This window comes from Sphaeramia orbicularis, chromosome 18 (genome assembly GCF_902148855.1).
Source record: "Sphaeramia orbicularis chromosome 18, fSphaOr1.1, whole genome shotgun sequence".
In the NCBI taxonomy this organism is placed as follows: domain Eukaryota; kingdom Metazoa; phylum Chordata; class Actinopteri; order Kurtiformes; family Apogonidae; genus Sphaeramia; species Sphaeramia orbicularis.
Genome location: NC_043974.1, coordinates 4,735,209 through 4,762,379, shown reverse-complemented (window position 1 = coordinate 4,762,379; position 27,171 = coordinate 4,735,209). Strand labels below are relative to the sequence as shown.

Below are 27,171 nucleotides of genomic sequence, written 5' to 3'. Positions count from 1 at the left end.
TCAGTCTCTGTCTAACCAGTCTGACCTGGAGACTGTGGTGAAAACTCTGGCTCCTGCCCTACTGGTTGAATTGGCCAAAATGAATTCCTCTGCAGCGTCATCATCATCATTATCCTCCTCTTCGAAAGGAGGAAAACGCTCACCCCCTCATTCTGCTGGAGGAAAGAAGTCATCCTCTGCTGCTTCCTCCTCTTTGACGACAGCAAAGAAGAAGGAGCCGACTAAAGGGAAGCCGACTGCACAAAAGCCTGAGACCAGTTCATCCGCAAAGAAAGTATGTGACCTTATGTTTCCAGGATTCCTATGGGGTCTTAAAAAGGCTGAAAAGTCTTGAATTTACAAATATGCATTAATACATTAAAAAGTCTTTAAAGGTATTAAATTTGTTTGGTAGGTCTTAAGTTTTGCCCTTGTTGACTGTACTATTGGGACCAGTTGGCGTGCGTCCGTCCGTCCGTAAACAGTTTTTGAAGAATCTTCCTCTCCGAAACCGTCAGAAGTGACTTGATTTATTGTGAAACATTTGGGGTTAGGGTCTACAAGTTTGTTCAAAGAATAGAGAAATACTCGTTTTTTAATCATTTATGAATTTTGGAGATTTTTTTAAAAAAATCCCCATTGGTTTATAATGGGACACATTTCAAAGTGTTATAGGGATGACAAGTGGTGTCGTCATGAGTCCCTTCCGTGGCCAAACCCTGCTGTTAACATAAACAGCAATGGCTGCAGCCCATGAACTGCTCATCTTTCACAGTGACATCCTACTTCACTGAAGTCGGTTCAAATAGTTCTAAGAGTTAGTTTAAAACCAGGTGGAAGTCTGCAGGGAAAGTTCAGGTGTCAATGACAAAGAGGAGCTACAAGTTTGAGGTGAGAGCAAGTAGCTAGTGAACATAATGCCCCGTTTCCACTGTGTGGTATCGGCTCGACTCGACTCGGCTCAGCCTTTTTGCGTTTCCATTACGAAAAAGGACCTGGAATCTGGTACCCGGTACTACTTTTTTGGTATCACCTCCGCTGAGGTTCCAGGACTGGGGACCAGATACTAAAACGTGACTTTTAAAACACTGCAGACCACTGATTGGTCAGAGAGTTGTCTCTGTGACCCGCCGTTTTACAGAAGACAGATGCGGAAGTGGACAGTAAATATAGCGGTACATTAATCCACATGATAACAGCCCAAAACTACACATGGTCGGTCGAGGAGATTCAGTCTTTGGTGGCCGACGTAAAAATTCAGACGAGACAACACGCAACAAGCGAGTTTTCAGCAACTCTCCGAACAGATGACACAGAAGTAACGCGCCGCATCGCTATGACGTCCACGTACTGTAAAGTCGGTAGTATCTTGTAATGGAAACGATCTCCAGGAATACCGAGTCGAGCCGAGCTGAGCCGAGTCGAGCTGGTTCCACGTTGTGGAAACGTGGCATAAGTGTGTTAGCAGTAAAACTAACCTTACTGTACCCGGGTACCGTTAGCATTTAATTAGCTATGTTAGAATAGGTACCATGTGGTTAGTTGACAATGTAACTGACAGTATACACACACTCATACATCATTTGCTGTAAAGTTACATATAGACTGGTAATGTTATATAGCTAATGTTTAGCGATTGTACTAGCTAGGTAACATTAGGTGCTGATGCTAGCCTATACTAAGCTGTATTGTTCATCATTTGAGGTCCAACTTAACATATCAACTTCTGCCATCTTCTCCTTTTCGTCAGGAGGACAGTGGTGATCAGATATTGTTTTATGTACATCATTTCTGTTGTTGCAACACAGGACACAGCATTGCATGGTTTTTACAACGTTTTGAATGTTCTGCGATAAGACACGGAAGTAGCGTTTTAGACTATGAGCCCCATAACTCCAAAACATTTGCAGATATTGATGTAATTACTATTGACAATAGATAGGAAGTCACAAATGGGCTTTCATTTGGTGCCATGACCTTTGACCTTGAGTGACTTTGGAAGGTGAAATGAATGTCAATTAATGTCTTTAAATATGCTGTTGGACTATAGGAGCCTTTGTCCTATTTTTGTTTAAATGTGTCTGTTAAATGTCCAAGCTGCAGAGAAAGTAATGTTAGTCGACTCAGTTCCACCTGTTCCAACCCGACAATTTATATTGAAATTAGGAACCAGTTATCATTAACTTTGCAGCCTTTGGTGAGAAATGATCCCAGAACATTCAGCCCAACACACATGCTGCAGATAGTCAGAAAAAGTAGACTTTGTATGGTCGTGAAATGGGCATTAAATTCTCTTCCAAGTAGTCTTTCAAAGGTCTTCAAAAGTCTGAAGTGTAACTTGTAGAAACCAGCAGGAACCCTGGTTTTACAGTCTAGTGTTCTCTAACGCCCTCCTGTCATTTTGGTAGGATTTTGCTTTTATTGATAGATTTGGGTCTTTTCTGTTCAGGCCTCAGTTCCAACTCAAGTGTGGATCGGCGGGTTGACTGACAAACTTTCTCATGAAGATGTGGCGTCTGCTGTGGAACAGTTTGGAAAAACAAAATCATTCTTATTGTTTCGCCCCAAACAACAGGTTTGTAATAAGAATTAGACATTTTATTCCAGCGCTTCATCATCTTCAACACACAAACTGCAGCTGGCTGGCTTTTCCTTTTGACCAACCGCTGTCGTAGCAATTTGGTAGGAAGTTATTTTATTTTAACAGTTTTATTGAACAGGGACTGTACTTATTAAAAGATAGATCAATAAGTGTTCCATTTTATGTACTTGAATAGTTTTCATTTGTACAGTACAGTTACAGCCAAAATCTTTGACATTGACACAAGCTGATTCTTTGATTTATTTGGTACTCATAAAATATAAAATATATTTGATACTTATAAAATAATAGTAATCGTTCTTCACTCTACCTCAGAAATGTGAAAATGGCTCAAAAACTTTATTAACATCATTTTTGTTACTGCCAAATATTTTGCCACCAGGATCATCCATTGGCAGGTGGAATGATGCCCCCAAAAGCTGTAAAACAAATTAGAACAGGAACAACAGTATGGTTCAGAACAAAAACCAAAATAAGACCATAGTACACACAAAAAAAAATAAAAACAAAGTCAACCTGCACTGTCACATACAGTTGAATTTTGAACTTTTTTTGCCATAATTTTGAGTTCAGTTTTGCCATGGTTTTAAATTCAAAGTTTTTCCATTAAAGGAGTTTTTAAATCTAATTAACATTATAAATATAAAACATTATACCATCAAGCATTAGTTTTTCCCAAGCAACAATCAAACCTAAAGTTAATTAACAATATCTAATTCACTAACTGACCTCCACATTTTGGTTGCACTGCACCGGCTTCAGACGACTGATCTGGAACCCTCCACTACTGCTCTACAACAGGGCGAAAAGCTCTTTAAAGGAATGATGAGGAAGCTCGCTGTGGTATCAAATTGACTAAATTCCAATAAAATAAAATGCTCTATAAAAAGACACGTCTTTGTCAAAATTAATAATAATAATAATAATAATAATAGATTAGATATGTAGAGAGAGCTTTTCTATGAATGCATGCTCAGAGTTGGGTGCAATGGAACTATTATTCATTCACACACATTCACACTCTGTTGGTGTTAAACTACATCTGTATCCACAGCTGTTCTGGAGCAGACTGACAGAAGTATGGCTGTCAGTCCACGCTAACGGCCCCTCCCACCACCACCAAATATTTATACGCATTCATACACCAGTATGCCTGTATATAGTTTAATAATCACAGAATAAAAGTACTAGTAGACAAGTGGCAAAGTAGCAAATTAATAATAATAATAATGATAATCATCATCGTCGTCGTCGTCGTCGTCATCATCATAATAATAATAAATAATAGCTTATTTATATTGTAAAAGCCAAGTGGCATGTGTGTCTGTACATAGCTGACTGCTCCAATTGGTCATCCGTCTGTATTTTTGCTCAGTGAATAGACTAGTGAAAGCAGCAAGTTAATAGGACCAATATTTTGTCAGATATTAGTCATTTTTAATACAATATCCTTACAATCACGCTGCTATGACCAGAACACTTTGGCGGTGACTGCTGGACAAATATGGTACAGCATATACAAATACACAACAGCATCAAAACGACCACATGTAGAACCTGTGAATCCACACGGGTCACTGCACTAGTTATGTTATAATATGATAGATATAATATGCACAATTTGTATGTGTGTGTGTGTATATATAGTTAGTTTATATATATATTATATATATATTATATATATATATACACACACACACACATATATATACACACACACACATATATATATATAATATTATATATATATATATTATATATAATATATACACACAAAAAAAAAAAAAAAAAAAAAATATATATATATATATATATATATATACATATACACACATATATATACACATACATACATACAGGGTGGGGAAGCAAAATTTACAATATTTTGAGGCAGGGATTGAAAGACAGTGTATGACCAGTTACTTTATTGAAAGTCATGAGAATTTATTTGCCACAAGAAAATTTACATAATAGAAAATGTTTTTATTCTATGTGTCCTCCTTCTTTCTCAGTAACTGCCTTCACACGCTTCCTGAAACTTGCGCAAGTGTTCCTCAAATATTGGGGTGACAACTTCTCTCATTCTTCTTTAATAGTATCTTCCAGACTTTCTCGTAATAGTTTTGCTCATAGTCATTCTCTTTTTTACATTATAAACAGTCTTTATGGACACTCCAACTATTTTTAAATCTCCTTTGGTGTGACGAGTGCATTCAGCAAATCACACACCCTTGACGTTTGCTTTCCTGATTACTCATATGGACAAAAGTTTCTGAAAAGGTATGGATAATAGTGTTAGGTATGATTATGACATCAATATATGTTTGGTTTCAAAACAATTGATGTAGTGCCTGCTGAGAAAAAACAACTAAATGTTCATTGTAAATTTTGTGTCCCCACCCTGTATATATAGTTATAAAGTGATAATTGTATTAGTAGTCATAACAATAATATACAAGCAATATAAGTATCAAAGTAATAATAATATAGTAACAATTATTAATATAATTAAACACTGAAGACACATTTTAAGTTAATTCATGTGTTTTGTTGTTGTTTTCCTTGAAAAATTTTCAGAGATTCCGGAAGTAGCATTGATTCCCACAAATGTTTCTTTGTGCACATGTAGGCAATGGTGATGTTTGAGAAAGAGCAAGACGCCAAGAAACTGAGGAGTGCAAAGAACTTCCAAATTAAAGGACATTCAGTCACTATAATCAAAGAGAAGGTATGTGTTTGTCTTTCAGTTCCTCACTTATGCATTTTTTGTGTAAATATTCACATTAATTCACTAAAAGGTTGTGTATTTCCAGGGAAGTGTCTCAAAGGAGGAGAAGTCACCTTGTACTGAATCTAAGCAGCAGAAAGCGCCGCTTCAGAAGTAAGATGAACTAAATATGGTCTTCTTAAGGGTTTGTCCTCTGAGTCTGAGCTTCCATTAAGCTAAAGGGAAGGGTATCTGTTAAGGGTCACAGTGATTAGCAGAGCACTAAATGGGTTTAAGGTGCAGAAAAAGAAATGTCTACTTTTTGCTAAGGAGACAGTTAAATTTTATCAGCCTTTATTATTCAAGTCCTGTTTACAGGTTTTGGTCATTTCGAAACATTAAAGCTGGAAATAGAATTTACTCACAGCTCCGAGAATGAAATGAACTGCCAGTGAAGATGACATTCCAGTTGGAAATCAGAGGACTTCTTTTGTGTGAAGTCATGCACTGGTATGAAAAGTGCACATTTTAGTGTATTGTTTGTGGTAGAAATCTGAATAAAAGTCCTCAATCTCCAAAGGTTTTTTTTTTAAGGTTGATTATATTTGACCTTTTGCAAAAAACTAACAGAACACAAGAGATCACTCACCTTTGTAGAGTGCGATAAGATAAACCATTATTTTCTGTTTTTAGATTGTAGCTAACTAATAGAACAGGATATGAAACTGCACATGTATCATTGTAAAGTAAGAAAAAAATGTTTCAACTTGGGGGACATTTAAGCGTTATACAAGGTCCACCAAGCTCTGTTCAGACCCTGCATCATACCATCATATACTGATAACTGTGGTCTAACTATAAGAAAAGGTAATGTCTACTGCCACAGTACTGAGACACCAAATATGGGTTTGTCTGTTACCACAGACCAATCCAATGCTAGCATTTGTACTAGATCCAATCACAGATGCTGTTCCATGAACTCATTCTCCTCTTGTTTCCACAGTACTGTGGTCATATATGGAGTATACTTCAGTTCATTCTGTTGTGTATTTTTACTACTACAGTACTGTGGTCATATATGGAGTATACTTCAGTTCATTCTGTTGTGTATTTTTACTACTACAGTACTGTGGTCATATATGGAGTATACTTCAGTTCATTCTGTTGTGTATTTTTATTACTACAGTACTGTGGTCATATATGGAGTATACTTCAGTTCATTCTATTGTGTATTTTTACTACTACAGTACTGTGGTCATATATGGAGTACACTTCAGTTCATTCTTTTGTACATTTTTCTACCACAGTACTGTGGAAGAAACGACTACTTAGTGACAGTATATAGTATAGAATAGGAATTATTGTTCTAAATACTCTGTGTGTTGTATTATGGTGGTGTTTGCTCTGGAGGCTGAAGAAGGTGGGCGGAGCTACATGGTAGATGCAGCAGTGTGTCATGTGACTTCAGTTCTGTGTCAGTTCAGTGCTGTGATCCTGTGGAATTCTACACTTGAACGTTGTCCCAGTGACTGATTTATATCCATGTCAGATTTACCTACTGGTGCCATGTCACCTGTTTGTGACCACAGGAGTACCAACTAGTGAGGCACTATTAAGACAGCTGATGTTTAGTTTTATGTGTCGCCTGGATAAATCAGAGAACCCCATAAACCCCATAGCCCTGTTTAGCCCCTGAAAAGCTGCTATGGATTCACTTCTAAACTGAGACTGCATTAGTGCAGTAGTCGGTATACCTTATAATGTGCACACATTCTGTATGTCCTTTTTATTGTATTTATCCTGTATGTTGAGTGGATGTTGTAGGCTTGTGTTATATGGACTTGTGTCTGCAATACAGTTTATTATTTTCAGAAGAACCACAATTTAAGTAGAAAGGGTTACTCACTTTCCTGTCATATATGTTCTTTTTACAATTAAATGTATTTTCATGTTGTTTTTGTTTTGTTTTTTTTTCCCTGGACCTCTGGGATGTGCACTTAATTACTGTACATATTTCTTCACAGATCTGCCAGTGCCAGCAAATCTTCCACCAGTACAACTGCATCCAGCACCACTAGAAAGGCTGCCAGTACATCTGCTGCAGCAGGAAAAGTCTCAGTTAAAGGCCAAGGGACTGTCACTGGAACAAAAGTCGTGGTTTCTAAAGTTAAAAAAGGCCCAACCAAAGTGGTAGCTAAGAGTGAAGCGTCTGTGAAGACGGACATTAAAAAGGCTGCGGTTAAACCACCATTAAATGAAGGTGGAAACAGACCTGCCAAGACCCCAGAAGGTAAGTCAGCTGCAGCAGGAGCAGGAGCCAAACAGAAGGTGAAGGAAACAGCTAGCAAGGGTTCAAGGGATGCAGGTTCTGAGATAAAGGCCTCAAAGTGTGAAGGGTCTAAAACACCAAAACACACAGCTAAGGCTCCTGGAACAGGGAAGAAGACAGTTCCTAAACTGGAGGCCAGAGCAGAGCCCGACAAAACCATCGTTGAGACAAAACATCCTGAACCCATGGAGGTTGGAGAGATGAGAGTTGAGTCCACGAAGGTCGAAAGTAGCACGGGGGTGACGGAGGCAAACGCAGCTATTCCAGAGGCTGTACCAGAAAATTCCACAGGAAAGTCTACTGAGAGCCAAGAGTCTCCACCTACACCTAGTACAACAGCACATACTGAATTACCTGCAAAGGGTAGTACTCAGCAGCCTCAAACTGCCACTGCAGCTCCAGAGAACATTGTTCTACAACGTAAGGACCAAACAGAGGCGTCACAAATTCAACAGCGGGCTGCAGACGTCCTCTCTGAAGCTACTATGGAGACAAACCTGCAGGAAGGTATGACACTGAATGGATAGATGGATAAAGTATGTTTTAGATCAGTGTGTTTGCCCAAGATATTCCCAATTACCCCTCCATTAACACCATCTACAGTTTGTCTTAAGTGTGGTTTTCATTTTTAGTTTACCAGATTCTATTCCTGGAGACCGTTTCCATTACAGGATACTACTGACTTTACAGTACCTGGTCGTCATAGTGATGCAGTGCGTTACATCCGTGTCGTCTGCTCAGAGAGTTGCTGATAAACTTGCTCGTTGCGTGTTGTCTTGTCAAGCTCATGCTGAATTTTTACGTCGGCCACCAATAACTGAACCCCCTGGACCGGCCATGGTGTAGTTTTATAGGCTGTCATCATGTGGATTAACCTATTGCTATTCAGGACTTGCAGCTGATGTCACTGGTCATGTGACTGTTGTTTACACCGCCATATTGGTAGGCACACTATCTGGTTCCAGAAAGTCAAAACTGTTGCTTTATATCGTGTTTTTCTTTGGACTCGTTGTGATAAAGGGACCATAGATGAGTTTCAATGTTTACTAAAAACTGATGCGTGCGTAACTCGGAGGCAAAAACACAAGTACCAGCTATCAGCCGGCTCACATCAGCCACGTACACCTCCAGGCTCTCCCCCGGAACTCGTCAGCGAGCCAGTCCATTAGCTGTCTCTGTCCAAAAGCTGACCCCATCTTCTCTTTCACGGCCGCATAATTTGACTTGACCGCATCGGGAAGGCTGTCCCATAGCAGAAAAGCAGACTTGCACAGACAGGTGGGGGGGTATTCTCACCAGCTCCCTGCTCAACTCACCAGTGTCACCTGCCGTAGCTCCGACTGCCACTTCCAGCTGAGGAAACTTTGGCTGCCATCGCCGGCAAAGGGAGTAGGTAGATCCACAATCACTCTCTCTCTGTATAGGGTGATAGGCCAGGGAAGCCCTCCTGGTAGGTTTAAAGGGGTCTTCATCACCGTACCACATGATGACAATTCTTTTTTTTCCACACCGCTAAGCGCAACAGGCACGTGGGCTAACTATACTGAAGAGCTACACTAGCCGCGGTAATAACTATAAACAGCGGTCGGCAGAACAGAACCACCGCTGCCACCAATGGAACTGAGCAGTCTTTTTGCCTAACTTATTGTAGCACTTACTACATGTTAAGTATGTTGGACCAATTACTAGGTTCGGCAAAGAGCAGTAAGGAATGGTTAAATAGAGATAAAACACCACAGACCAGCTTAGTTTTTAAATGCCAGCTTGTTTATATATGAAATAATTAAAAAATTTACAAAAACATTACTTCATAGCAGAAGACAATTTACACATGCATTTAACACAAAAACACACCCCTTTATATGTCAATGTAATAAATGACATTACATGGAAACCCCTTTTTCTTTATGGAAAAGAAAAGAAACACAATTCCTTATTCTTTTGGTTAATCTAAACCTATTTGGTTTCAAAAAGCTAATTTGAGCTCATTTTAAATCTTATTTTTATCCCTATCTATTTAATACTTATCAGTTCTTATTTCAATTGTTGAAAACAGTAAGTTATTATTTTAATCTATTTATCAAATTTTAACTCAAAACAGGCCTATTTTAGTATCATGAAATGATGTATTATCTTCCTATCAGTATTTAAACTTAAACCAGTGACTTAGTTTAGCATTTCAATACCCAGCTTATTACCAATTTATCAGGCAATAGTATAAACAGAAAAAAAATAATACATTCAGAATCAACATAAGCAAAACATCCACAGTTCAACAAGTTCAAGAAACAAGTTATGAACCAACTTGGTGGATGAATTTCAGAAATATCAGTTTGAAAGTTCTAATTAATCTGTCTCTCAGCAAATCAATGCAAAAAAATCCGCGAAAGCTAGCAACCGCGCTAGGCAGTCCATGCGGAGTCTGTTCGGAGTCCACATGATCCGAAGAACAAAAGGAAAGAAAGAGAGCCGCAGTTTAAGTGAAACCACTCTTACCGCGTTGTAGAAATCCACTTGAATCCAGAATATTGAGGGCTTTAATCAGTCCAACCTCGATTCTGCTGAATAATGTCTGCGTCCTCCACAAAAAGAAAAAGAATCCACACGATGAAACAGGTCCAGTTATTCCAGATTAGTCCTAAAACGGGTGGCTCGCCATCACGATCAGTCTGTGTCCATGTGCGTGTGCATATGCTCCGGCAGTTCACCATGCACTTCAGCAGTTCTTAATTAAACTAAAAAAATACTGTTCAACATAACCACAGTCTATCACAATAGACGAAACGGGAAAGAAAGAAAACACTTTTAAACACACAAATAAAAGGGTGAAACCTTAATATTTCTGTCGGCCCGGCTCACGGGTTCAGCTCTGTACCGTCATCCTCCATCTTACACACCTGTCTCTGTTCGCGTATCCTGCAACAGGAACTACTAGAGCCGTTCTGATTGGCCGAACAGAGACGCAGTCTCTTAAAGCAACAGGATGCTTATTTTAATCAACTAATTGAAAGAGTAATTCACTAACAAAGATGAAATATTGCTTTTAATCTTATTTATCTGTTTTTATCACTAGTTATAACAAATATGAAATTTAAAATAATGAAATTTGGCTCAGCATTTTATACTATTTATTAATAATATTTATTACCTTAAGCTATTTTGACCTGGGTTACATTATACTTGGTGAAAGCTAAATAAACGGCACACAGGAGTTTAGCAGGTCCATCGTTTAACACGTTACGAACTCGGCGTGACTTCCCCCTCCAAGACTTGATGTATGCATACGTCACATGAAACTCATTTATTGCAACCAACCGCAACACATGGTTACCATGATCACACTGCTTAAAGCTTTACGTTATTGTAGATCTACACAGGAGAAAGATATATATCACCAACAATGAGCAATTGTATGATCCAAGGAAAGCTTGCCTACCAGTATGGTGTCGTAAACAGAAAACCATGTGATCATGTGACGTATGTGCAAAACCTGAATATTTACTGTCAACTTCCGCATCTGTTTTTGCACAACGACGGGTCATATAGACAACTGTCTGACCAATCAGTGGTCAGCAGTGTTTACACCCCAGAAAAAGGCCAAATCAAATCGAGTTGAGTCAAACCGGTACAGCGTAGTGGAAATGCGGCATTTTTAAATCATGGCTTACTAGCTTGTGTCCATTTACCAGTATTTGTCATTACTATTATCGCCAGGGGTTGTATTTGCTCCTAATGTCTTTGTTATACTTTAACCCTTTGGACTTGATTTACATTTAAAATGTATTAATAATGTATTTAAATGGATAATGATATGTATGTTTTTCTTTTTAGATTCTACTCTTTCAGAGAAAACAGAAACAAATGTACCAATATCTGAGGTTGCTTCCAAAACCAAGATGCTGGATATGGATGCATCAACAGTTGAAGTCACCCCCCCAGTTGAAAAGACAGAAACAAAAGCTTCAACAGCCAAGGTCACCTCCACAGTTGAAAAGACAGAAACAAAAGCTTCAACAGCCAAGGTCACCTCCACAGTTGAAAAGACAGAAACAAAAGCTTCAACAGCCAAGGTCACCTCCACAGTTGAAAAGACAGAAACAAAAGCTTCAGCAGCCAAGGCCGCCTCCACAGTTGAGAAGACGGAAACAAAAGCTTCAACCGCCATGGTCGCCTCCACAGTTGAGAAGACGGAAACAAAAGCTTCAACCGCCATGGTCGCCTCCACAGTTGAAAAGACGGAAACAAAAGCTTCAACCGCCAAGGTCGCCTCCACAGTTGAAAAGACAGAAACAAAAGCTTCAACTGCCAAGGTCGCCTCCACAGTTGAAAAGACCGAAACAAAAGCTTCAGCCACCAAGGCCGCCTCCACAGTTGAAAAGACCGAAACAAAAGCTTCAACAGCCGAGGTCGCCTCCACAGTTGAAAAGACAGAAACAACAGCTTCAACAGCCAAGGTCACCTCCATAGTTGAAAAGACAGGAACAAAAGCTTCAACAGCCAAGGCCGCCTCCACAGTTGAAAAGACAGAAACAAAAGCTTCAACCGCCAAGGTTGCCTCCACAGTTGAAAAGACAGAAGCAAAAGCTTCAACAGCCAAGGTCACCTCCATAGTTGAAAAGACAGAAACAAAAGCTTCAACAGCCGATGTTGCCCCCACAGCTGAGAAGATGGAAACAAATGCTTCAACAGCCGAGGTCGCCTCCACAGTTGAAAAGATGGAAACAAATGCTTCAACAGCCGAGGTCGCCTCCACAGTTGAAAAGATGGAAACAAATGCTTCAACAGTTGAGGTTGCCTCCACAGTTGAAAATACTGAAACAAATCCTTCAACAGCCGAGGTCGCCTCCACAGTTGAAAAGACAGAAACAAAAGCTTCAGCAGGCGATGTCGCCTCCACCCCTGAGGCCATGGCAGAGCCCTCAGCGTCCACAGCTCCTGCAGCTGCCAATTCTCCTCTGACTGTCGGGGAAATGTTGCACAAGGACCTGCGACAAGCGAGATTTGGTAAGAAAAGTCTTTCTTTGATGCATGTGCATTCATAACCTTTTCTACTTTTCTTCTTAACATTTTCTTTGTTTTTTTTTTTTCCCCACAGTGTGCCTTAAAATCAAAAGCATCTTCAGCCCAAACGTAAGTCACTTGTAAAGTCCAGTTCCCCTTTGACAGGGTTTCTCATCCTTTTTTGAACCAACCCCCACTAACAGTACCATGAACCTTCTGGTGCCCCCCCATGCCCGAAAAAAATGCGTGGAATGGGTGGGGGGGGGGTGTAATTCTACGAGTAACACAACAGACCTGTGTGGAGGACGTGGTGGATCATATAGGTCTGTAGATAAAGCTGTGAGAAAGTGAAAGTGAGCTCCCCTCAGTTTATCATTGACTACCTGCTGCCCCCCAGAAACTATGTATTCAAGGCACTATTTCAGTATTATATGCATGAATGATATAGAAGTGGATCCAAGTGCATCAGTGCTTTGATGGGATTTGGAGGAAATATTGGTAGTTGAAGGTGATGTCAAATGGAGCTGAGTTCAACATCTGGAGGTTAAGAGAGTTGGACGATCAATATATGGAATCAGAAGATGGATCCAACTAGGAATCAAACAGTGAACTGTTTCTGAGGAAGTCTAGGACAGTGGGACAGGTAGGGACAGGAAGGACAGGTAGAGACAGGAAGGACACACATCCTTCAACAGTAGGCTGTATCCAGCCATGCATGGGAGGCGTTATTTGTAAGGGTTCACATCCATCCATCATCCATTTTCTCCCAGTGTCACTGCAGCGCTTCTATACAGGATGGGAACGTACATCTCCTTCACTGAATGTCATAACCAATCTAGAGCAGGGATGGGAACCAGTTCAGAGCCAAAAGTTGTGGCAACTGCTTGTTTGTTAGTGAGCTAATGAAACAGTTCCTTCACCCACCGACGTTGTAAGATATTTACATGCAAACAACAAATAAAATGACTTTTTCAAAGGGGTGAAATGAATCCATAATAAGTTCAGTCTCACATTTGTTTTATCCCCTTTGGTAAATGCATGTTCTTGTCTGAACCTTTAAATTGAAATTGAAAAAACATTTTCGTTAACTGAAATAAATAAAAACTATAATTAAAAGAAAAAAACATAACTAACTGAAACTGTATTGTGTATTTACAAAACTAACTAAAACATAAAAGTTATGGGTAAAATTCCCTTCATTTTCGTCTTTGGCGATGTCTGATTGATGTGAAATAGATTTATTTTTGAGCAATTTTAGCTAGCAGCACCATACGACACTTCATGGTCCGTCACCTCTTGTGGTTTAGAGTTGTCTTCTCATCCCCACTCTACCTGGAAACATATATACAACGGCGAGCAAGATGAAAGATATGAAAAAGCTGAAAATTAAGCATTTAGATAAAAACAAAAACTAATAAAAACTAGCAAACCTGCTCTAAAAACAAATTAAAACTAACTGAATTAGAGAAAAAAAACTTCAAAACTAAATAAAACTAAACTATAATGAAAAATCTAAAACTATTGTAACCTTGGATTGGACTCATTGGTGGGCCGGTTTTGGCCCGCAGACCACATGTTTGACACCCCTACTTTAAATGGACTTGGTGCTGACTGTCTCTTTTTTTCACCCTCGGTTCTTCTAGTTTTTCTCCAATACGGAGCGGAGGCAGCTGCTAATAACTGGCCTTCCACTGTACTTCGATGGCTGCTACACAGAGGATGACATCGCCAAACTGTTCAAACCTTTTGGATTTCAGCATCATCAGGACACCATCTATGTTTTTCCTCAGTGCCAACTGGTACGCATTGTTTACAGTTTGTTTGGTTAATCACTTAACTATGAATCTGCTGCTAGTTTAATATGTTACGGCTCATTCCAGTGCGCGAGTCATGTGATTTTTGTTGCTCAGCTGTAGGGATGTAACCATATGAAAATTTATATCATGGTTATTGTGACCAAAATTATCACGGTTATCATTATTATCGCAGTATTGTTGAAATTGTGCGCAAAATGTTCAAAAAGTACTAATACACAACCTGAAATAATTTAACCAAATTGTATTTTGAAAAAAAATTAAAAACAAAAACAATAAAACAAATAAAATAACTGGCACAATGTACTTGCTCTTGGCAGAAACATTCAAGTATTAACCCTTAGGGGTCTGAGCCTATGTTGTCTGTTTTTCAGTACTTTTGAATTTGCCTTTATATATATAAAGAAATGTTTACTATACCCATGTTTGGTATCTTTTTTTTTCAGCACAACTTCATCTATCATCTGTCTGTTATTTTTTTTTCTCTTTAACCTACTATATCAACATAAAAAGCCAGAAAACACAAAAAAAATGTAAAATCCGATTTGAAAAATGTATATGATTTATTGCATAAATAACACAAAGATGCTTAATGAACCTTTTCAAAGACTTTAAAAGTGAATATTGGTTCCAAATATTAGGTATATGCAATTAAAATTGTAATAAATTAAAACTATTCTCCATTTGACATAAAGCATATCTTTACATAGGGGTTTTGTCAGGAAAAGTGAGGTAATCAAACACGGTTATCATGATAACTAGAATTTAAACGGTAATACTAACCATTGGCAATTTTACCGCGGTTTATCGTTATACCGGTAATCGTTACATCCGTACTCAGCTGTAATGGTTTGAATATGTATAATCCTGTGTTTGGAGTTTTCACAGGTGATAATGACTTGAACATGATTTGTCACCAGATTCATGTGGACCTGTTTTGTCTCTTTTTCTTCTAGGCGTTGGTTATGATGCCGACTATCCAATGTGTGCACAAGGTTATGAAAGCCTTCACCAAGAATAGACGCAAATTGAAAGGGAATTTAATTACAACACACGTCATAGAAAACAGAATCTCTATGACTCCGGTAAGAATCCATCAAATATTCAGTCCTCTAAAGTTTCCTTCATTCCAACATAGGGCTGTGTATTGGCAAGAATCTGGCGATACGATACAAATCACAATACTAGAATCATGATACGATATATCACAATATATCATGATACTCTTAAAAACGTAATTTTTATTTGTTTCTTTTTTTTTAAATGATTATTTCCTGGAAGAATTGAATTACACCAGAAATACACTCAAATACTAAACACATTTTTATTTGATCAGAATAGGATCTAATGCTAAAACTAAACGTTAAAACTTAAATTATGTTTGACAGACTTAAGCTTAAGTTGAAGCAGTTTAAGATCCTGTTCAAATGTTCATATTCTATTAGTACATGTTTAACGTCCTAACATTATTTTTGTGAAATCCTAATAAAGGAACTAACATTTAAAACTATACCTACTGATGTGGCATTTCTCACAGCACTTAGTAAAGTTTGAACATGAACAACCCGCCTCCCTCCAAAGCCCCGCCACTTCCCTCTGCCTGAGCTCTGAGGCTCCTCTCACCTGATGCACTCGGAGGAAGCAGAGGCGGAGGTCTGGTCCGCTTCGGTGTGTTCGCGGACCCCTCCCTCAGTAATCAGATACATCATCCATCTGCCGCGGGCCCGCGGCTCCTATTCCATCAGGAGACCCTGATTTTAAGGGTCTGGTCTGTGCAGTACTGGGTCAGTGTCTTCACTGCACCACGGAGATGAGGTGCCCAGGCGACGGGTGTGCGCACTGTGAACACGTGGCCTCCGCGAATTTTCCATGGAAATTTGAGGTTTCATAGTCCATACATTTCTCATCCTACATAATCCTACATTGTGTGAAACCATGTAATTGCACCTGTATGAGTCCCACGGTCATAAAAGCTGACCTTTATGCAGACCTGTTTAGTCCAGTACATCAGACTTCTGGACTTTTATCTCCATCCTACTTTCATCAGCTGTTTGTTCCCCTTAGTTGTTGTTTCTGTTCATAAGTTTTTTTCCCTTCCACATGTGCATTTCAGTCCTATCCATTCATATCCTTAAACAGTAGACTGTGGTCAGTGACAGGAGAAGCAGCGCGAGTGAAGCGTCAGATTCAGAGGTACACATGTCGGATGCGGGGACAGCGGTAATGGATCGGATGCTGGATGGCCATAATAGATGATTGACAGGAGGCTCAGCCAGGTTCGGCCAATTATTTCATTCGGACCGAATAAAATGATTGGTCAGACTTTTATCAGAAATATATGAGAATTAAACATTTTTGAGTTTCAATACCAGGTGGATTTCTTTTACATTTTAGTTTGACACACACTTATTAGGAGCATTTTAAGATGACAAAAGAAAAGTGTAAAAATGCCACATCATACGGTATAGCTTTAATAGAAAAGTGTTAAATAATAAATAAAATATAAACATAAAAGAAAACAGTAAACAAAATGAACCTCCACAATATCTGTATTTGAATAAATACTTAAAATATCGATAGAGTACTTTTCAATATCGATATAGTAATGTGAAATGAAATATTGCGATATATTGCAGAACCAGTATTTTCTCACACCCTGTTCCAACGTTACAATAATAATAAAAAAAGTAGTAAGACACAATAGTCTGATAGATCAACCAATAATCATACAAGTTCTGGGATGACAAGAGATTTTACAGATTGCTGTTACTATCTTTGCTCATTTGTGTGACATTAGGTATTTAACCCTTTCATGCCTGACGTCCACTGTGTGGTTCTAAAGGTAATATTCCCCACCGGGGGGCAGTCTGTATAGACCCTGAGCAGGTAGAGCAGGTCATACAATCAACGAAGGGTTGACAGTTTGAATCCCGCTCTAGTCCAGTCTGTAGTGTCACTCACACTGGTGTATGAATGCGTTTGAATGTTCGGTGGTGGTGGGAGGGGCCATTTGGCGTGGAATGGCAGCCACGCCTCCTTCAGTGTGCCCCAGAGCAGGTGTGTATGCAAACGTAGTGTCATTGTTCATTCATATACCATACGTCAGTGAAGTGTTGATTAGGGGTGTTAGAAAATATCGACTCTGCAATATATCGCGATATTTCATTTCAATACTGTATCGATATTAAAAAGTACTGTATCGATATTTCTAAGTATTTATTCAAATGCAGATATGGCGGAGGTTCATTTTTGTTTTTTGTTTTTCTTTATTGTTTATATCTTCTTATTATTTAACACTTTTATTAAATAATGGTTAATTGAAGCATCTTAAAAGCACATTTGAACAGGATCTTGAACTGTAATGTCTGTAAAACATTTAAGTCTGAACACAGGTACATTTTGTGATATAGCATTAGATCCTGTTGTGATCAAAAAATGTGTTTAGTATTTGTGCATATTTCTGGTGTAATTAAATTCTTCCAGGAAATAATCATTTTTAAAAAAGAAACAAACAAAAAATTGCCTTTTTAACAGTATCATGATATATTGTGATATATCGTATCGTATTGTGATTTGTATCGTATTGCCAGATTCTTGCCAATACACAGCCCTAGTGTTGATGAACTCTGGGCTCGTGCATTATTGGATTTAATTATTTGTCAGTCTGGTGCAGTGCTAAATGTGTTATATTTTCATGAAAAAAGTTAGAACAAAATTGACTGTTTCCATTTCTTGTTGCTTGTTGTTTGTATATAGCATAGTTTGAAGTATGGTGAACTGTGAAATATAGTCTTCCAATTAACGGTGGCTCCTTTGTATTTGTCTCAGATTGGATTTTATAAATCACTAATGAAGCGGATAAAGTTTGTAAGTAATCGATCTTCATTCTCATATTCCCTCATTCTAGGTCTATAAAATGTCTTGTGTATAATTTGAATTTGTTTGTGTTGTAAAACTTGACTGGTTTTTCATTCCCTGCCTACAGTATGTCCCATATAAAAGCTAGAGAAGGAAACACTACAGGCGACCCTTAGTCTATTACAGTGAGGTCTTGAAGATTTGAGTTTCCTTTTTATTTTATGGGACAAATATTAGCTAAAATATGATCAGAAGTCTTAGAAATAGATGAAGACAACCCATTTTTACAAACAGGGATTGAAAAAAACATTGAATTAATTTATGTAGGTAATCCATCATTAAATTTTTGAGTAGTTATGAGTCAGGTGTTTCAGTCAGATGATAATCATGTGAGTATGGAAGGTTTTATCACTTATAAAAGGCAAATAAGAAAGGTTTTTTTGGGGTTTCAGTAGTTTTATGATCACAGCTCATTTATGCAGAAAAAATAAAAATCCCACTGTTTGTGAATGTAGGTTTGTTAGAAATATGATCTTAGACTACGTTCAGACAGCAGGTCTTAATGCATGATTCAGATTTTTTGGTAAAATCTGATTTTTTACACATTAAATGCGACTTCTATCAGTTTTGAGTCTGAACTGAATGTGACCCTGAAGTGACCCACATGCACTAAAGAGGTCCTGATGGAATACGTGACCATGCAGACACACACTGTGTTTACAGAAGGAAATATGGTTTTCCTCCGCTCCTCCTCCTGGGACGAACAACTGGGACGTTTGTCGCATTTCAATGACGTAAAGGTTGGATAAATGCGACCTGGACGCTCAGACTGAGGTTACATTGGAAACTATCAGATCTGTATCAGATTTAGGACCACATATGAAAGTGGTCTGGGTCAGATTTAGGACCACATATGAAAGTGGTCTGGGTCAGATTTAGGACCACATATGAAAGTGGTCTGGGTCGGATTTAGGACCACATAAGAACGTGGTCAGGGTCGATATTAGTGCTGTTCAAACTGTCTTTAACAGATCAGATACAGGTCACATATGGGTGAATAAATTGGATTTGGGCCACATTTACCTGCATCTGAACGTAGACAAAGTGTTTTTTTCCTTTATTTTAATTTGAAAAATTACCAAGTTCATCATTTTGTAATAATGTCATGCTGTTGTATTTCTGTTCTTTTGACATTTTGTTTTGGGTATTCACTTCCTGTTCACCACACAGCAATGTTCTGATGATGATGAAAGCATCATCTACATCAAAAACATTTCACCCAGTCAGATCAAGGAGCTCAGGGAAAAGCTGTGGAAAATCGACTCTGTCAAAAACTTCCTTCCCCTCCTTAACAAGGTAAACGCACAGTGGTTTATGCACATCTGCTTTTAAAATGAGCTGCTGGTGTCATACGTGTGTGTGTGTGTTTGGTTCAGGTGTTTGTAGAGTTCGAGTCGAGCCGTGACGCTGATCGGCTGGGAGTTTGGCACAGCTTCCTGAATCAGACACCTCCCTATGAAATCCACCGTCTGATGCAACCGCACGGCATAGTTCCTGCACTTCGTATGTCACTGCAAAGAATGTCTTCATTTCACACAAATTACATCATGTATTTTCATTTGAAGCCCTATTTTGAAAGTACATTGTAGAGAAATGAGCAGGGCAGGGATGTCAAACTCATTTTAGTTGAGGGGCCACATACAGCCTAATATGATCTAAAATGGGCCAGACCAGTAAGATAATATAAATAATAGGATAAGAAGTTATAAATAATGTCAACTCCAAAGTTTTCTCTATTTTTTTAAGTGAAAAAAACTAACATTTCATCATGAAAATATTTACATCTACGAACTGTACTTGAACGTAACATGAATAAATATGAACCTGAAAATTCTTTTAAAAAATAAGGGCAATTTTAACAATATTACACCTTAGTTTATCATTTATACATATGCATCACAACTTATAGATCACAGTGGATCTACAAATACACACAACATTTAGGAACAGGCAGAATATTGGTACAATTCCACATACTTCTCATTTGACACTTCAGGTTGTTCATATTTGTTCAAGTTATTCACATTTTTTGTGAAAGGCTAGTCTGTAAATGTAAACATTTTGGTGTAATTTTACTTTTTTAAAACTAAAACGGGAAAATTTGCAGTTTTCATTATTATAGGTTGTGATAATATTTTACTGGTCTGATCTATTTTAGATTGAATTGACCTAATTTGACTTTTACATCCTTGATTGTCAATATGTTCAGTGTAATTTGTGCATTTCACAAATTCATCCCATGGGCCAGATTGGACTGTTTGGCGGGCCGGTTTTGGCGTCCGGGCCACATGTTTGACACTTGTGGAGTAGAGTAAAAATTATGTGAAGCCACGTGCGTCACTGATCTCATGGATCTATTTAAAAACGGTCAAATATCTGATCATGGGATGAACAGACTGCAGATGGAGGGGTGGGGTTAGGGCAGGGATCTACAACCTTTACAATCTAAGAGCCATAGGATGCAGACCCCTGGGTTAGGGTAGCCCCTGTGTTCCTGTGAGGACTCTTTGGGCTGGGCTGTAAACATCTAAGTAGACTCATCAGTTCTAGTCCTTGTCTCTAAGACAAAAGGAAATGGACACGTTTATTTCTCATGTATACTAAAGGAAGAAATATCAAACCAAAGTGTTGTGCTTTCAGGTCTAGGGCTGTGTATCGGCAAGAATCTGGTGATATGATACAAATCACAATACTAGGATCACGATATGATATATCCCAATATATCATGATACTGTTAAAAAGGAAAATTTTTGTTTGTTTCTTCTTTTTTTTTTAATGATTATTTCCTGGAAGAAATGAATTACACCAGAAATCTGCACAAATACTAAACGCATTTTTATTTGACCACAACAGGATCTAATGCTATATCACAAGATGTTCCTGTGTTCAAACGTAAATTATGTTTTACAGACATTACAGTTTAAGATCCTGTTCAAATGTTCATTTTCTGTTAGTTCAGACCTGACATCAGAACATTTTTGTGCAATCCTAACAAAGAAAACATTATTTAATAAACAGTGTTAAATAATAATAAATAAAATGTAAACAAAAAAGAAAAACAACAAAACACAAATGAACTCCACAATATCTGCATTTGATTAAACACCGAAAAATATCGATACAGTGCTTTTAATATTGATACAGTATTTCGAAACGATCGCGATATATTGCTGAACCAATATTTTCTAACACACCTAGTCATGTCATAGATACCTGCCTTAGTATCAATTGAACAGACACAGTTTGTTTTTCCTATCCAGCTCCCAGACTCACGGCCAAAGCCATCCCAGACAGCGCCAATGCTGTTCCGGGGGTCGTCATCCCAGGAGCCAACTTTGGGATTCCACAGGGAAGCATTTGTCCGTTTTGGATCCCCATGACGACAAGATCCTTCCTGTTCCCGACAATGTCTCCATGGTTCATCATCCCAAGTAAAAGCTCGTCCTGTTCCACACATTTTCTCAACTTCTTTTTCAAATTTAATTGAGTCCAATGGTTGTCACTTTTCATCTTTCAGATTTCCGGACAGTCAAGAAATCAGAGGACATTTATGTAAGTTATGTTATCTTCTCAGTTTTTAGTCCAACGGTCCAAAGGGTCCAATGGACTGTTGGTACCAGCTGTTGTCTGTCCGTCATCCGTCTGTCTATACGTAGACAATTTTTCAAGAATCTTCTCCAAAACCATTAGCCAGAATCAAATTAAATTCACAGCAGAGGTTCCTTTGGGCAATGTCTACCAAATTTGGTCAAAGAATTGGCAAATGTTGATTTTTGAATTTTTTTATGAATTTTTTTAATTTTCTGAATCCCCATTGGTTTATAATGGGACACATTTCAAACTGTTTGAAGATAATAATGAATAAATTTTATTTGTAACGCACTTTTACATTTGACACTAGATCTCAAAGTGGACAAACAAAAACAACCACAAAATCAGCAACAATATGCAATAAAAAACAGATAAAATCAAGAGATTGATATAATTACTATTGGCAATAGATAGGAAGTCATATATGTGCATATACAGTGGGGCAGAACAGTATTTTGTCAGCCACTGATTTTGCAAGTTCTACTTAGAAAGACGAGAGGTCTGTAATTTTCATCAGAGGTACACTTCAACTAGGAGAGACAAAATGAGAAAAATAATCCAGGAAATCACACAGTAGGATTTTTAAAGAATTTATTTGTAAGTTATGGTGGAAAATAAGTATTTTGGTCACCCACAAACAGGCGAGATTTCTGGCTCTCACGGACCTGTAACTTCTTCTTTAAGAAGCTCTTCTGTCCTCCACTGGTTCCCTGTATTAATGGCACCTGTTTGAACTGGTTCTCTGTATAAAAGACACCTGTCCACAGCCTCAAACAGTCAGACTCCAAACTCAACCATAGCCAAGACCAAAGAGCTGTCGAAGGACACCAGGAAGAAATTGTAGACCTGCACCAGGCTGGGAAGAGTGAATCTACAATGGGCAAGCAGGTTGGTGTGAATAAATCAACTGTGGGAGCAATTGTAAGAAATGGAAGACATACAAGACCATTGATAATCTCCCTTGATCTGGGGCCCCACGCAAGATCTCATCCCATGGGGTTAAAATGATCATGAGAACGGTGAGCAAAAATCCTAGAACTACATGGAGGGACCTGATGAATGACCTGTAGAGAGCTGGGACCAAAGTAACAAAGACTACCGTCGGTAGCACACTACGCCCAGAGGGACTCCTGCTCCTGCAGCACCAGACGTGTCCCCCTGCTTAAGCCAGTACATGTCCAGGCCCGTCTGAAGTTGCCAGAGAGCATATGGATGATCCAGAAGAGGATTGGGAGAAGATCATGTGTTCAGATGAAACCAAAATAGAACTTTTTGGTAAAAACTCAACTCGTGTTTGGAGGAAGAAGAATGCTGAGTTGCATCCCAAGAACACCATACCTACTGTGAAGCATGGGGTTGGAAACCTCATGCTTTGGGGCTGTTTTCTGCAAAGGGGACAGAACCACTGATCCATGTTAAGGAAAGAATGACTGGGGCCATGTATGGTGAGTATAAGCCAAAACCTCCGTCCATCAGTGAGAGCATTGAAGATGGAACGTGGCTGGGTCTTCCAGCATGACAATGATCCCAAACACACCGCTCGGGCAACGAAGGAGTGGCTCCATAAAAAGCATTTCAAGGTCCTGGAGTGGCCTAGCCAGTCTCCAGAACTCAACCCCATAGAAAATTTGTGGAGGGAGTTAAAAGTCCGTGTTGCCCAGCGACAGCCCCAAAACATCACTGCTCTAGAGGAGATCTGCAGGAGGAATGGACCAAATACCAGCTCCAGTGTGTGCAAACCTGCTGAAGACTGACAGGAAACCTTTGACCTCTGTCATTGCCAACAAAGGTTATGTTACAAGTATTGAGTTGAACTTTTGTTATTGACCAAATACTTATTTTCCACCATAATTTACAAATGAATTATTTAAAAATCGTACATTGTGATTTCCTGGATTTTTTTTCTCATTTTGTCTTTCATAATTAAAGTGTACCTCTGATGAAAATTACAGACCTCTTTCATCTTTCTAAGTAGGACAACTTGCAAATCAGTGACTGACTAAATACTTTTTGCCCCACTGGATATGTAAATCAGTGACATCATGCTTGAACAGAATTGTTTTCTCTGTTCATGAAGTAAACTTTGTGAGTTTCTACCTTGTTTCCTGTAGAAGATGAAACATTGTTCTTCACCTACGATCATGCTGACGGGTTTACCAGAAGGAAACTATAGTCACCTGGACATCGCAAAGCTGGTCTGGCCCTATTTTCCCAAACAGACCCTTCAGTCGCTGCTCTACAACATTATTGTACTGACGCTGCAGAGGAGGGTAAGAACACACGCACGCACACACACACACACACACACACTCTCACTCACTCACTCACATTCCTGTAACTCCTACTTTATGTTCCTTTTTTTTTTCATTTTCAGTATATACAGCTCAAACAAATGTAATGTAAGGAAAGTTATACATTGGACTGAAAAGGTATGAGCTAAAGCCTTATGTATGTGTGTGTATTTAGAGCATATTGGCAATCACCTGATCAAAATCAGTCATTAATATTTACTTTTTAATTAATACAACTAAGAGTGTGTCTTTAGAAAGTAATGGTGGATTAAACGACATGGCACAACTGATGCATAATAAATAAATGACATATATAATTCCTGGAATCATATCACTTCCAGAGGAATATAAAAGCATCCATTCTGGAAAGTAGTGAAAAATACCAACAAGTACCAGGTCCAGACCGCTGGGACCAGGAGTGTTAATGGGAGGCCCACAGTAGGACGAAAAAAGACAAAAAAGAATGTACCATAGAGACACTTAGGCTCCGTTCATACAGCAGGTCTTAATTCAGAATTTAGATTTTTTTTGGTCAAATCTGATTTTTTTTGTGTGTTGGTTCATATTCCTCATTAAATGCGATTTCTAGCAGTTTTGAGTCTGAACTGAATGTGACCCTGAAGTGACCCACATGCACAAAAGAGGTCCTGACAGAATACGAGACCACGCAGACATACACTGTGTTTACAGAAAGAAATATGGTTTTCCTCCGCTCCTTCTCCTGGGATGAACAACTGGGACGTTTGTTGCATTTCAATGATGTAAAGGTTGGAAAAATGTGACCAGGATGTTCAGACTGAAGTCACATTGGAAAATATCAGATCTGTATCAGATTTAGGACCACATATGAAAGTGGTCAGGGTCAGATTTAGGACCACATATGAAAGTGGTCTGGGTCAGATTTAGGACTACATATGAAAGTGGTCTGGGTCAGATTTAGGACCACATATGAAAGTGGTCGGGGTCAGATTAGTGCTGTTCAAACTGTGTGTAACAGATCAGATCCAGGTCACATATGGATAAATAAATCAGATTTGAGCCACATTTACCTGCAGTGTAAACGGAGCTTCAGTTCGAACCAGCTCAGGGTTTTGGTCATCTACGCACAGCTAAAAAAATCTCCTTTATCAACATTTTGTGCAGATGCGTTAAGATTCATACACTGAAAATAAGAATCCATCGTATGAACTCAAATGAGATTTACTTATTGTTTTGTTCAAATCAACCTAATTTTTTTTTCTTTCCTCCTCTCTAGGCTTTTGTGCATTTTTACAGCTGGTTGAAATGTTTGGATTTTGTCCGAGAACACATCGCAAATCCGATCTCTGTGAAAGGTGCCCCACTGTCTGTCCACTTCGTCCTGCAGAACATGAGTCCTATATACAGCGAGGTACGGACACTGACCAACACTGACTACATTTACAATCACGCTTCTATTCATAATTTCACTGTGGGTGGTGTGTGTATTTGCAGGCATTTTCCAAATGTGCCACTAATATTCAGCTCTTTCACAAAATGTGTCTCAGTTGCAGATTTTACTGCAGACACATTTTTTTTTATTCTCGTATACTTATAAAATTAATACGATTGAACCTGTGGAAATTTTTCTCTGCTGCTGGTAAAGAATGAAATGAGACTTCTGCCAGCTGACAAAGTTTTTATTTCTTTGCAAAGAAAGGTCAGTTCTGCAGACGTGTGGTGATTGTGAAGAAAAGACAAAGAACTTCTCACCAGATCCACCTTTATAGGGTGGATCCCATCTGTCCAGGGACACCTCCAGTCTGCTCAAAGGGCCCTTTGATTGAGTGATGAGCCCCGGGTTTTAACATCCACCTTTTGTTACCTTATGAGAAAGTTAACATGCAGTAGGGGGTGTTTGGGTACGGACATGAGACAAAGAAGGGAGTTAGACAAAGAAGTTAAAATTCCATTACAAACCTCAATAATGTGACCACTTTAGGAACCAAAGCAGAGTTCACTTTAATAAAGTAATTAAACAGTTTTATTTTAATAATCAATATCATATTTACAATATTTACAACATAAATAACATTAGCATTATATTCAGATGTATTTTGTATAGATATATGCATTTATTAATTTAAACACTATGTTTAGAATATGGCATATAATATAATTGTCAAATATCAATGTATTTGGAATACATGTAGTTTACTTATAGAGTTTAGAAAATGAACCAGAATGACGGCACTAAACTAGGTCACTTTACAAACATTCACACTCACAAAACTACTCACATTTGTTTTCACAAATTTTTTCTCATTTCAAAATACATTTTCCTGAAAATAAGTAGCTATCGACCCAAAAATATAAGTTTGGTGTAGACTATTGTCATTTAAGTTTTTTGACCACGTTAACCATCCCTTGACTCCGCCCTCAAGCAGCTGCAGATCTCAGTAGGTAACACTACTTACTTGATGTGAGACACCAGGGGTTCAAATCCTGGTAGGAGCAAAAGGAGTGCCCCTTTTTTGTTTTTGGTTTTTTTTTCAAACGGGGGTGTGGCCTGTAGGTAAATCCACTACTGCATACAGATACCCCTAAAGGGGTGAGGATGTACCCCATTATTAAAGCTAGACCAATCCAGACTCATTGTTTTTTTAATCAGTCTGTAGTTTTGGTTTGGATCCTCTTACATGAAAAACCTCTAATAAACCAGATCAAAGCTGTAGGTTCCACCACAGTCATAAACTAGTGCAGATACTCTGATATCCAGTAAGATACAGTTTAACTCGGCAGAGGGAATGAAGTCTGTTTGTGTTTCTGAAATCTTTTGAAGACATCTTTAACCATCTGTGACTTGTGTTTGTCCACAGGAGAACATGTACAAGTCCCTGACAAAGCTCAGTAACACTGTGAGTTCCATATTCAGTTCTTATTGGTCCACTGGCAGCAGCTGGGTCACAGTCCCTGTTTAA

The 27,171-nt window shown here is 38.6% G+C and overlaps 1 protein-coding gene across 1 annotated transcript; it reads left to right on the top strand.

Moving 5' to 3' along the window:
- LOC115438944 (serine-rich adhesin for platelets-like) lies at nt 1–27,171 on the top strand. The gene is made up of 18 exons (XM_030162838.1): nt 1–274; nt 2,429–2,554; nt 5,211–5,309; nt 5,395–5,462; nt 7,313–8,124; nt 11,449–11,927; nt 11,976–12,621; nt 12,713–12,747; nt 14,262–14,417; nt 15,389–15,517; nt 18,261–18,299; nt 19,521–19,646; nt 19,727–19,853; nt 21,611–21,781; nt 21,868–21,902; nt 24,053–24,211; nt 25,488–25,622; nt 27,070–27,171. The coding sequence occupies exons 1-18, from the start codon at nt 80–82 to the stop codon at nt 27,169–27,171; spliced, it is 3,639 nt and encodes a 1,212-aa protein (XP_030018698.1). The 5' UTR covers nt 1–79.

Excerpts from the sequence above, each read along its gene's own strand:
- LOC115438944 (XM_030162838.1), top strand. The coding sequence starts at position 80 with ATGAATTCCTCTGCAGCGTCATCATCATCATTATCCTCCTCTTCGAAA. Across the intron at positions 14,418-15,388 it reads TTTTTCCTCAGTGCCAACTG|GCGTTGGTTATGATGCCGAC; the intron begins GTACGCATTGTT and ends TTTTTCTTCTAG. Across the intron at positions 24,212-25,487 it reads TACTGACGCTGCAGAGGAGG|GCTTTTGTGCATTTTTACAG; the intron begins GTAAGAACACAC and ends CCTCCTCTCTAG.